General features: G+C 50.7%; 1 protein-coding gene across 1 annotated transcript; it reads right to left on the bottom strand.

Annotated features, from left to right (window-relative positions):
• Positions 1-6,596: 6,596 nt before the first annotated feature.
• On the bottom strand, positions 6,597-7,474 carry LOC123168627 (ubiquitin-NEDD8-like protein RUB2). Its single transcript, XM_044586511.1, has one exon. It carries the CDS (start codon positions 7,273-7,275, stop codon positions 6,808-6,810), a length of 468 nt encoding a protein of 155 aa, XP_044442446.1. The 5' UTR covers positions 7,276-7,474; the 3' UTR covers positions 6,597-6,807.
• Between the last annotated feature and the right edge of the window lie 5,819 nt (positions 7,475-13,293).

Here is a 13,293-nt window from a genome sequence, read left to right as displayed (position 1 = left end):
CAACGCCGGAGCCAGATGATCCTCCACAACACAATCAGGTAGTTGAGCAAAATATGTCTCTGGGTTCGACGTTAAAAAAGCCGCACAATCAGCTGTCGCAGTTTGGAGGTAATTTGGCTGTTGTCACGGACGACGTTAAAAATGGACTCAGCTTCCTTCAGATCACACTTTATATTTACAGGTAGCTGTCACCCTTGCAATAGGAAATTAAAATTACTTCATGAAAACTATTATACGTATTTAACTAGCAAACATGCCCGTGCGTTGTAATGGGAAAAAAATGGCATGCTTCTAGTATAATATAAGCACAACTTAAGATCCCTCCACAGGTTCACCTTATATATTTCAACATTGCGCACATCCGTGTTGTCGCTTATCCTTTTTCCTGCCAACTATGGTCACGGTGTCCACCTAAACGCGATGTGTCTGAACGTGGTCAACCCCAAGGTGATGCTCTCGGCCACTACCTAAACCCTAAACCCACACACACTTGCCATTGAACAACATTGTCGCAAGTGAATGTCTAACAGTTCTAAACTAACCTCATCAAGCTGAACGTGCCCTTCCCGAGCTGCGACCTGTACCTAGTACATACACCATCTCTCATACGCCCATTCACTTTTAAATTGTATATTTGATTTCCAAAATGCATTGACATTTTTTTTGAAATACATAAATACTTTTTAAATCACATGGACTTTTTAAAGAGCGTGAGTTTTTTTAATTACAAAATATTTGTAAGCATGTGAACACTTTTTAGAATTACATGAACAATTTTTTTAGAAAAAGGTGAAAAATTTTCAATTGGTGTGAGCATTATTTTGATATATGAACACTATTCTTAAAACTCATAAACATTCTAAAATTCATGAACGGTTTTTAAAAACTACATGGCATTTTTAAAAAGGCACAATCACATAAAATTAGAACATAAAGGTGAACAATTTTCAATTGATGTGAGCATTATTTTGATATATGAACAATTCTTAAAACGCATAAACATTCTAAAATTCATGAACGATTTTTTAAAACTACATGGCATTTTTTTAAAGGCACAATCACATGAAATTAGAACATGCAGGTGAACAATTTTCAATTGATATGAGCATTATTTTGATATATGAACACTATTCTTAAAACACATAAACATTCTAAAATTCAAGAACGATTTTTAAAAACTACATGGCATTTTTTAAAAGGCACAATCACATAAAATTAGAACATGCGTAAATTGGATTTTGGATGTGTGGCAAGTGATCAGATTACACGTCCGCGCGTCTAAATTTTTTTCTTGCTATAGAGAACAGGAGGAGAGCTATTCTCAAATATTTACTCTAGCTGTGCCCTGAGCCTGTGCAATTTTCTCGTTCGTGACTATGTGGCTCAGCAAGGAAACAAAAGGCACTACGTGGAGTGCCCACGAAGTATATTTTGCCTTAACCTGTTGACCGGTCAAAGTAGCCATTGTAAGAGTAGTCATTATGGTATACGACTTTTAGTCCAAGTCAGTTTTGTATCCCTACCTCAAGTCGGTTTGTACCCTCTTATATATTCTTGTATGCCGCATCAAATTATCAATAAGCAACAGTTTTATTCAGCTTTCATGGTATCAGATACCGGTCCCATGGTTTAGGGTATGGCTCCGCCAACGCCACCGCCGCCCGGCTACTTCGAGCGCCGGGCCGCACTCATCGCCAAGGCTGCCAACGCCGCGGCCGCTTCTCTCTCGGCCCTCACCATAGCTCCACAAAACTACCCTGCACCCATCCTCGCTGCACCAATATCTCTTGCTGAAACAATCTCCGACGTCAGCCCCTACATCCCCATAGTTCTTGATCTCGCCGCCCGCAACTACTACCATTCGAGACATCTCTTCGATCTCCACCTCGGCCGCTGCAACCCGCGCTCGCATGTCGCCGCCAACTGTCTTCCCCGCCCCGACGATCCGCAATGGTTGAAAGACGATCTCGCGATCGTCCAGTGGTTCTACACCCGCATCACCACCGAGATCTTCAACATGCTCGATCACGACGGCGCCACCGCTGCCAACATCTGGCACTCCCTCCGTCGGCTCTTCCAAAGCAACACCGACGCTCGGAAAAACGCTCTCCACACCGAGCTTCGCAATATGGTGCAAGGAGACGCCCCGGTGAACCTGTTCTGCCAGCGCGTTAAGACCATTGGTGATGAGCTCCGCGAACTCGGCGATACAGTTAGCGACTCACAGCTAATCAATATCGTCGTCGACGGCCTCAGCAAAGACTTTGACAAGCAAGCCTCGTTCATACCGATGATACGGCCCCCTCCTACCTTCGCTGAAGTTCGTTCCTTACTACAATTCGCGGCGGAAACACAAGCTCGCAAGGACTCTCGCCCCAAGGTCTTTCATGCTGCGGCTCGTCCTCCTCTGTCGTCTACACCAGCGCCGCCTTCCAGGCTGGCTCCTGCCGCCGGGCCGTCCGCATCGTCATCTGTTCAACCGCCCCCAGGCTGGCGTCTTAGTCCGAACTACCGCGGCAAAAACCCTATCTACAGGCCGCCGTCGACTCGTTCGGTTCCGCCTACGACATCACCAGCACCGAGTCCTGCACCACCCACCAGTGCTCCATCTGCGGTTGCATGGCGGCCTCCTCATGATCCTTGGACGGGGCTTGTTCAAGCATGGCCCATGCCCTGGTCCGCTCCGTCCACCCTCGGTGCTCCGCCGGCATACTCAGGTGCCTGGCAACCCGGCCTTCGGCCGCCTACTGGTGCTCCCGGGGTTCTCAACCCCCGACAGCCGGCCAATGCCTATCACGCCGCCCCGACGTATGCTCCTTATGGTCATTACACCAGCGACGGCGGCGCCTACTACACACCTCAGCCGGCCCTGCTCCCGACGCCAACCCCACCACAGCCGGCCAATGCCTACTACACTCCCCAGCCGGCCCTACTGCCTTCACCATCGTATCCGCCGGCACTGCTTCCGACGCCACCCTCACCTGCGACGCCGAGCTGGGATCAATCTGCCTTTCTCCAGGCCATGAATAACTTTGCTGCACAAGGAAACTCAGGTACGGATTGGATCTTTGATTCAGGGGCCTCTAGTCATATGTCTGCATCTAGTAATTGGTTATCTTCTTGCACTAAATCTCCTTTCCCTTCCATTATCCTTGGAGATGGATCATCTATTCCTATATATTGTGTTGGTCAGGCTCAACTTCCCTCTTCCACCAAACCTCTTTTACTTCGCGATGTTCTAGTTGCACCCGCCCTCATTAAAAATCTTATCTCTGTTTGCCAATTTACTTGCGACAATCTAGTTTCGGCTGAATTTGACCCTTTTGGTTTATCTGTGAAGGATTACCTGACCAAGGCCGAGATCGCTCGCTTCAATAGCTCCGGTGATCTTTATTCTCTTAATGGAGTTCCTGCCGCCACCCCTCCAACATCCATGCTGGCCTCCGTCGATCTCTGGCATCGTCGCTTGGGCCATCCCAACCCCGCCGTCTTAGCTTCTATGCTTAGTGAATTTACCATACCATGTAATAGGGACTCTCATAATTTTGTGTTTTGCGAGTCTTGTCAATTAGGCAAACATGTGCGTCTTCCCTTTAGTTCCTCTAGTTCTTGTAGCACTTATCCCTTTGAATTAATACATTGTGATTTATGGACCTCTCCCATTGCAAGTGTTTCGGGTTTTAAATACTACCTTGTTATCCTAGATGATTTCACCCACTTTGTCTGAACTTTTCCTCTACGCAACAAATCCGAGGTCCATTCTCTTTTTCTTAATTTTCAACGCTATGTATCTGTTCACTTCTTCCTCCCAATTCGCTTTATCCAATGTGACAATGGTCGCGAGTTTGATAACATTAAAATCGTACTTTCTTCTTACAACATGGCATCCTTCTTAGGTTCTCATGTCCCTACACATCCCCTCAAAATGGTAAAGCAGAACGGTCTCTTCGCACCCTCAATGATATAGTTCGCACTCTCCTCATTCAATCATCTATGCCTCCCAAGTTTTGGGCTGAAGCCCTACACATGGCCACCTTCCTTCTAAATATTCGACCTTCTAAAACTAAACCCAACACTACTCCCTATTATTCCCTCTTTCTTTCCCACCCCGACTACTCCGCGGTTCGTGTTTTCGGCTGTCTCTGTTTTCCCAATGCCTACGCCACTTCTGCAAATAAATTGTCACCACGCTCTATCCCATGTGCTTTTCTTGGCTTCTCTGACGAGCACAAAGGTTATCGCTGTCTCGACCTTCACACCGGACACGTTCATGTCTCTCGTCATGTCACGTTTGCTGAGCACATTTTTCCTTTCTCACAACGCACTACTACACCATCCAACACCCCTAGCTCCGCAAACACCCCCTCTCCCCGTCCTTTCCAACTATATACTCCCCTACCTGCCGAACACAACTTATCACCACCACCATTAACACCCACCATAGCCAATCCCAACCATACACTCACCCCACCCGAGACGTCCCCAACACCCCCGGCCCCTGCTCCCTCCCCAACACCCCCGGCCCCTACTCCCACTCCACCACCCAGCCCTACTCCCACTCCACCACCCAGCCCTACTCCTTCGTCCGACTCTTCCGCTGCGCCGGACTCACCAGTACCCACCTTACCCCCTCGTGCTATTCCTACAGCAGCCCCGATTAATGATCATCGCATGCGTACTAGGGCCAAATCAGGATTTCATCAACCCCAAGACCGCCTAAACCTTCATACCTCCGTATCTCTCACTTCTCTTCCAAAGAATTACAAAACTGCTCTACTTGATCCCAACTGGGCCGCTGCCATGCAAGAAGAATATAATGCTTTACTTTAAAACAACACCTGGCAACTTGTTCCTCGTCCTCCCAATACAAATATTGTTTCTGGCAAATGGATTTTTCGCCAAAAGTTCCACTCCGATGGGAGCCTCTCACGATATAAAGCCAGGTGGGTTTGTCGTGGCTTTTCTCAGCAACAAGGAATTGATTACAAAGAAACCTTCTCTCCTGTTGTTAAAAATAGCACCATTCGCACCGTTCTTAGTGTTGTTGTCTCCTCTTCATGGCCCATTCACCAACTTGATGTTAAAAATGCTTTCCTCCATGGTTCCCTTCAAGAAACTGTTTACTGCCAGCAACCTCTGGGTTTTGAAAATCCATCCTTTCCAACTCATGTATGTCTTCTTCAGAAATCTCTCTACGGTCTTAAACAGGCCCCACGAGTTTGGTTTCAACGCTTCTCCTCCTTCATTCAAACAATAGGCTTCACTCCATCTCTCTCCGACACCTCTCTTTTTGTGTATCATCAAACTTCTGACACTGCCTATTTACTTCTCTATGTAGATGATATCATTCTTACCGCCTCCTCTCAAAAGTTCTTAGATCATATTGTCTCTCTTCTTAGATCTGAATTTTCTATGACTGACCTAGGACTCCTTCATCATTTCTTAGGCATTGCTGTTGTTCGCGGTTCCTCCAGCCTTTTTCTTTCCCAACGCCAGTATATTCTTGATCTTCTTAATCGTGCTGGTATGCTTGACTGTCAATCATCTCGCACTCCTGTCGATACTAGTTTTAAACTTTCGGCTACCGGTGAACCCTTTTCCGATCATACTCTCTATCGTAGCCTAACAGGTGCTCTCCAATATCTCACCATTACTCGTCCTGAAATCTCTTTTGTTGTTCAACAAGCATGTCTCTATATGCATGATCCCCGGGTTCCTCACTATAATCATGTTAAACGCATTCTTCGGTATTTAAAAGGAACTCTCAATCATGGTCTCCACCTCAATAATTCTTCTCCAAACTCGCTTACCGCATACTCTGATGCAGACTGGGCTGGTTGTCCTGACACTCGAAGGTCCACTTCCAGTTTTTGTGTTTTTCTTGGTAACAATTTGATTTCTTGGTCTTTGAAAAGACAGGATACAGTCTCACGTTCGTCGGCCAAGGCTGAGTATCGCGTTGTGGCACATGGCGATGCAGATACAATCTGGATTCGGCAGTTACTCTCCGAGCTACACAGGCCTATTGAGCAGGCCACTATTGTCTACTGTGACAACATATCAGCAGTCTACATGACCAGCAATCCAGTTCAACACCGACGCACAAAGCATATTGAGATTGATATTCATTTTGTTCGTGAAAAGGTTGCTCTTGGTCAGGTTCGGGTGCTTCATATTCCCTCTACGGCTCAGTTTGCTGACATTTTCACCAAGGCACTGCCTACTAAGCCGTTTCAAGATATCTGTTTCAGTCTGAACGTCGTCGAGCCTGCCGTTGATACTGCGGGGGGATGTTAGAGTAGTCATTATGGTATACGACTTCTAGTCCAAGTCAGTTTTGTACCCCTACCCCAAGTCGGTTTGTACCCTCTTATATACTCTTGTATGTCGCACCAAATTATCAATAAGCAACAGTTTTATTTAGCTTTCAGCCATCACCTAGCGAAGGAAACCGTATAGCGCCAAGCGTCCTCGCCGCGCACCAGATCCCGGCGACGCTGAGGTCGCCCCTTGCGTTCGGCGCTTGCCGGTGGGCCTGCCCAGTCGCTATTGCAAGTCGATGAACGTCTTTAACTTACAGGCAGGATATATAGATAGATTAGTACCATCTCAAATATACAAAATAATATGAACGTCTATTGTGCAGATTGGTGAGGTTACCAGCTCATACATTTTTTCCCTCTTTAGAAATTAAAGAACAAGTGTTCTAAATAGTACTCCACACCAACAGGAAAAATAACTGATCTTTTAAACTACCAAAATATTAACGTAACAAAAACGACAGCTATACCCTATGACTAGTCGGCTCTAGCAAGAGCCACCGCCCCTGAGGGCGAGGACGAGGTGCAGCACGTCTCCACCCTTGATGTTGTAGTCCTTGGCAGTCTTGTCATCGGCAAGCTGCTTGCCGGCGAAGATGAGCCTCTGCTGCACAGGCGGGATGCCCTCCTTCTCCTCGACACGCTCCTTGATGCGGTCCACCGTGTCGGTGGGGTCGATGTCGATCTCAATCTCCTTGCCGGTGAGCGTCTTGACCTTGATGGTGGTGCCGCAGCGGAGGCGGAGCACCAGGTGCAGCATCGACTCCTTTTGCACGTTGTAGTCGGCGAGCGTGCGGCCATCCTCGAGCTGCTTCCCGGCGAAGATGAGCCGCTGCTGGTCCGACGGGATGCCCTCCTTGTCCTGGATCTTGGCCTTGACGTTGTCGATGGTGTCGCTGCTTTCCACCTCCAGCGTGATGGTCTTGCCCGACAGGGTCTTCACGAAGACCTGCATCTGGTTGTCGTCGGCGGCCGCTCTTTCCTATTTTGGCGAGTCCTCACGATCGTGTGTTTCGCTCGGTTGCTTTGGAACGATGGGGCTGTGCTGCTCGGTCGTGGATATTTATATCGAATCGATCGATCGAGGCGTTCGAGTCGGGTCGGCAGTCCGGCCGGTCCGCGGCGACATCGCATGATCCGTCACGGACTCCGCCGCACACAACGTGCTGTTCGTGGTCATCTCGTATTCTCGAAACAAGTAGTGTTCCGATCGGGTTCCCATAAATAATAAGTTGTACTGGAGCTACAAACATACTACTTCCGTGCATATATACCTTTGCCTCCGCGGTGCTCCTGCCGTACGTCCCCTACTAGCAGCACCACGACGATGGCCGAACAACCCGACTGGCTGAAGCTCCCGTTGGACCTCCTGGAACCCATCGGCCGGAGGACGCGCGATGCCGTCATGGGAGTCGCCATCTTCCGCTCCGTCTGCCGGGCGTGGCGCGCTGCCGTGAGACCAACGCCGCGCCTCCTGCTTCCCGCCGCCCAGGACAGCGCCGCTCCTCGCGGCGGCTCGGTGTACGCGCTCGTCTACCCCTTGTCACGTGGCTGGTCCATCGTCGTCGATACCCGCGACGTCTCCTGTCACCTCAAGCACCTGCCCACGGCCGCTACGGCCGCGCTGCCCAATCTCAACGCCGTCCGTGACAGCAGCGCCACGTCCGAGATCACGCATCTGGGTTATGAGCACGCTCCCGATCGTGAAGAACCCAAACTCAGCGCCGTTCATGACGGCAGCGCCGCGTCCGAGGTCACGTATCTGGGTTACGAGCAGGCCCCTGATCATGAAGAGCCCAATCTCAACGCCGTTCATGACGGCAGCGCCCCGTCCGAGGTCACGCATCTGGGTGACGAGCACGCTCCCGATCATGAAGAAGCGCCTACAGACATGGGTGGTGGTGCGCACGAAGATGACTGGCATCGGACGTTCAAGATCAAGATGACTGCCTTAGACCTGTTACTTTGTTCTTGAACACGCACCTAGAATTATCACACTATTTCACCTTTGCCGTCCATGTCCCGCCTAGTACTCCGGCGGCAAGCGCGGACGGGATGGTGATCATGGCGTATCACCTTCTGCGTGGACATACGGGGATGGTTTTCTGCCGACCAGGAGACGCGGCCTGGACGAAGGTAGCTAGCCCCAATTCACAGTACGTAGCCTTCGCTGACTTCGCCTACTCCGAGTCCGAGGGCAAGACGCTCGCCTTGGACAACAAAGGTGTCACGGTGGTGTTCGACGCCGCGACACTCGAGGTTCTCTACCAGGTCGACCTGCCGCCGGCGACCTCGAACTTCAGGTACAAGCATTCCGGCCGCGATGCTCCGGATGAGTCGAGTTGCCTCCGCCTTGTTGCAGTGCCGGGCAAGGTGCTTTTGGTCAAAATATGCATCAAGTCCTCTAGGCCGGAGGGGTTCCTACTCTTCGAGTTATCGTCCGGGTCGGAGAAAGGTGACGGAGGGCCGGTCTGGCGCAAGGTGGCCGGCAACGACATCGGTGGCGACCACGAGTTATTCCTGGATGGCTAGCATGCCACCTTTGGCGACGATCGTGACGGCGGTGGAACACGGATTTATTACTTTCATGATGAGTACAAGTCTGGGGAGGCGTACTGCTACAGTATGCAGGATAATAAGCCGGAGTGCGTGTACATGCCATCTGAGAACAACGGTGGCATATATACAGCTAGGCCAAGTTGGTTTGTCCCCAGCTAAGTTGGTATTTTGTTGCGCAAAGAAAAGATCCTTTGAAGCCACGTCTTAGTTGTTAATTCATAGTAGTTGTCAAACATTACGTACGTAGTTGGTAAGTGAGCACTCGGTTTCTGTTTTTTCTCTTGACTTGAGGTCTCTTTGTGTTTTCCTTTATCCACTGATGAGAAGTATTACTCGTCAAAAGTATTGTATACATATACGTTATAATGGTCTTTCTCCACAAATAAATATACACAACTATGGTTTGCTATTGGAGAAAAGAAATATTACAACCACTTGGCCATTTGCAGTGTCATGCTTAGATCCATGGTGGTACAACCTAAAAGCTCCATCCTAATAATATGCTAAGCCCCAAGGGCAACTATATATCGCGTACAAGTTTTGGATGACAATAAACCTCTCATGGAGACATGGTATGAAACATATTACTCCCTCAGTACCAAAATATAAGACGTTCAATTGAACTGCAAAAACGTCTTATATTTTTTGGTACAGAGATAGTACAAATTATATACTGTGAAAGCCAAATGATCAAAACATATTGGCGAGTAAGGCTACCTAGTCGGAAGAGAATGTCCTACGGGTGTACATGGGCCAAGTCACCTGAAAGAGTGTCTAAAATCTCTTGAGTGATGCACCGACACACTAGGAGGGGACGAAAATTGGTGTGCCAAGCTGGAGATTCTATTGTTATGTGAGATACGTTCCCTGTAACGGTGAAATCATCCAATTGCATTGTAACCCTTAGAAATAGCTACCAAACTACAGTCATATGCCTACTAAAAAAAGTAAAACTAAGGCACCTATGTCCTCACACATCGATTTGATGTTTTATAACTACTAGGATGCTAGTCAACCGGCCTCCATGGCGAGCCCCCGATTTCGAGCATTCCTAGCCGTCCGGTTGTGTTTTCACCTCGTCTCTCTTCAGCCGTTAGATTTTGACTGCATGTTTCACCTCATTTGTGTTTTCACGGTGGACCAATTCATTTATGGGGTCGTGTATCTTGGCTGGGTGCGTTGGTGGAACGGTCCGATTAGTCTGTTCCTATGGGAAAGCCCATTGGCCAGACAACCGTATGAACCCTAGCCACCCAATCCTCAGCCAACCGCCATAGCCACACCCCTGCCTCCTCCTCCCTCCTATCTCCCTTGTGCACCGTCGCACCCTGTTGAGGATATAGACCTTAGACTCACCCGCCAGGAGGGGCCGGGTTACTCTTCGGATGGTCATTGCCAGAAACCCGGAGCCAAGTTTCAAGACGATGGGCCAGAGATGGGCTGAGACCCGGATATAGCTTAGGGCCTGTAGTGACAATCATTATTATAGTAGACTTGTAGTATAAGGCAAGTATAGTTTAGAGTCCGAGCCGGACGTTCTTATGAGTCGGCCGGGACTCTAAGAGCTGCTGGGCGTCAGCCTCCCTATATAAAGGGACGACCCGGCAGCGGTTAGAGGGCGACAACAATCTCATCGAGAGCCGGGCATATTTGTTTAGCTCCCTGGCGATCGTAACCCTAATCAGTAAACACCTCAAACTGGACGTAGGCTTTTACCTTCACCGTAAGGGGCCGAACCAATATAAACCCTCGTGTTCCTTGTCCCGCATAACCCCTTCAAGCTTCCTGGTTGCGATGGCTCCACGACTAAGTCCTAGCTCGAGGACATCTGCCATGACAATTCCACGACAGTTGGCGCCCACCGTGGGGCTCGCGCACGGTGGATTTGAGTTCTTGAAGGGCAGCTTCGAAGGGCTCAAGGGATATGCTGTGGGCCGGATGACCAAGAGTCGTCGCGGCAAGCTCTACATCGACGATGCGGACTGGGGCCCCGACGCCGGCTCAATTGAGTACGGGTACCGGGTCCCCTTTGGCGCAATTCATGTCTTCATTGGCAAGCTTGGTGAGCCGGGCCCCGAGCCGGATCTCTGCGCCGACCTCATCGAAACGGCTCAGCGCGCACAACCCGCCTGGGCCCGGCCTGCCTTAAGGCGCGCTTTTGTGGGATGCATCCATGGAGGGCCCTCTGATCCATCTGGGTCCGGTGATGAGGCAGCCGCCGGCTCTGACGGCGAGTCGGCCACTGATTAGTCAAACTCGTTGTACCAACTTCAAGATGGCAGGCTCATGGGTTGTTCCGACGGTGACAGTATTCCGGACCTTTTTGAGCCACCAAGTCAGGTTGGAGTTTTTATGGCTGGTGCGCAGCCTGTTCAGAACCCCGCTGCTGGAGCGGGAAACCTGGTGCCTTCTCCGGCTCAGGTGCTAATGGATCTCACGGACAAGATGACGGCCCTGTTAACCGCCACGGTTGACCCGGCGGATCAAGCTCAGCATGATGCGGAGGTGGCACAGCTAAAATTGGATCTGATAAAAGCTAAAGAGGATCTTGCAGCGGAAGGGATCAGGCTGGCTGCGGAGCGGGCGGCTCTCGACGCCCGGACTCAGCTGATTCAGGCGCAGTCCTTCCAACTCACGATGGATCAGAACGCGGCCAACGAGGTCATGAGAAGGAGGCATCAGAAGGCCCAGTCTCGACTCCCACCGGTTTACGATCCACGCAATCTTTTCAACACGCCGGGGGCAGGGTCTAGTAACCCGCCAGGGGTCATTGCGCCCGGGTCTGGACCCCTTATTCAGCCACGAGTGATGGGGCCTCCCCAGGTGCCCCCTGCCCCGCCTCAGTATGTGCCAATACCCCTGGGTCATTATGATAACCCGCTAGAGAACATGGTAGCTGCGGTAGCACGGCTGGCGGCTCTCCCCGTTGACGGCGATTCTCCGGCGGCCATCGAAACCCGCCGGGTCAGGGAACTCCTGCAGACGGCACTAGCGCAGCAAGAGGCGTACTCCTATAGCCGCGACAGGATCCACTCGACCCCTCGTCCAGGCCAGAGCCCGAGTTACAGCCGGCACATGGTCTCAGCAACCGGTTCAAGTAATGTACGACGCCATGACCCGCCCCCTGGCCATGGCCCGGCTCATAATGGGGCCTTCTACGCAACAGACCAAGCGCGGCAAGAGGCGAAGCACGCGCCTCAATTGACGGCTTATCAGACCCCCCCGGCTTATCCAACGACGTCCGTTGATGTGGGAATTTCTACCAGGACCGGGGGAGTCCCTTGTTTGGTACCAGCCATCCGTAATGAACGTCTACCTAAGGACTTCAAGGGCCCTAGGAAGGTGCCTAACTATACAGCGGACTTACAGCCTGCAGCCTGGATTGAGAGTTATGAGATGGCTATGGAATTGCTGGAGGTCAGTGAGGCGGCCATGGCCAAATATTTCACCATGATGTTAGACGGAACTGCCCGCACGTGGTTGAAAGGGTTACCGCCGAACTCCATTGGGTCTTGGGCTGAGCTGAAAGCCCGGTTCATTCAAAACTTCAAAGATACCTGCAGGCAATCTATGTCAATTGTGGATTTGACTAACTGTAAGCAGCAGGAGGGTGAGTCCACGACCCATTGGGTTCGCCGGGTCAAGGAAATCATACATTCATCAGATAAGATGGATGCCGGCTCTGCAGTCTTAATGTTGGAATAGAACTGTCGCTTTGTGCCCCTTAAGATGAAGCATGGGCGGCTCAAGCGCGACTGCACCGATATGGGTACCCTAATGGCGGCTCTTGTCAAGTACGCCGATTCCGATGGTACCAAGGATCCCCCTTCAGACGATGAAAGGGCAGGGAAGGGAAAGAAGAATGGCAACGGCAAGGGTCCTCAGTTTAACCCGGGGAACCAAGGAGGAGGCAAGCGTAAGGCCGATGGCAGCCTAGAGTTTGTAGCCAACGCCAACTCCCAAGGTAATAACCAGCGACGCAAGGGGAGGCCCCCTCCCCGAGGCGGCGGGTCAGTTCCAACGCTGGAGCAGCTGTTAAATGAACCTTGTCCAAGGCATGGCTCTAGAGAGAAGCCAGCGACTCACCTGTGGAAGGATTGCGCGATCATGAAGGCCTTTAAGAGTTACAATGGCCTGGGCGGCGGCTCAGGCGCCGACGGTTTTCATGGCCCGGGCGGCGGCTCAAATTCCGGTCCTCAGAACGGTCAAGGGGGCTTTAATCAACAGTCTGGTCAGGGCCATCAACAGCAGCAGGGGGGTTATCAGACCAACCCAAAGCAGCTTAGCGGTGGACAGTATCATGTGTTCACCACTAGTTTGTGCAAACGAGACGAGAAGCTTCACAAGAGGGCTGTTAATGCTGTTGAACCGGTGGTTCCACGTTACTTGCGGTGGTCTGAGCAGCCTATAGTGT

The sequence above is a fragment of the Triticum aestivum genome, chromosome 1D (assembly GCF_018294505.1).
Source record: "Triticum aestivum cultivar Chinese Spring chromosome 1D, IWGSC CS RefSeq v2.1, whole genome shotgun sequence".
NCBI classification, from domain to species: Eukaryota; Viridiplantae; Streptophyta; class Magnoliopsida; order Poales; family Poaceae; genus Triticum; species Triticum aestivum.
Note: the sequence above shows the minus strand (reverse complement) of the source record. Positions and strands in the feature narration are given on the sequence as shown.

Coding starts and splice junctions, on each gene's coding strand:
- LOC123168627 (XM_044586511.1), bottom strand. CDS start 7,275: ATGCAGGTCTTCGTGAAGACCCTGTCGGGCAAGACCATCACGCTGGAG.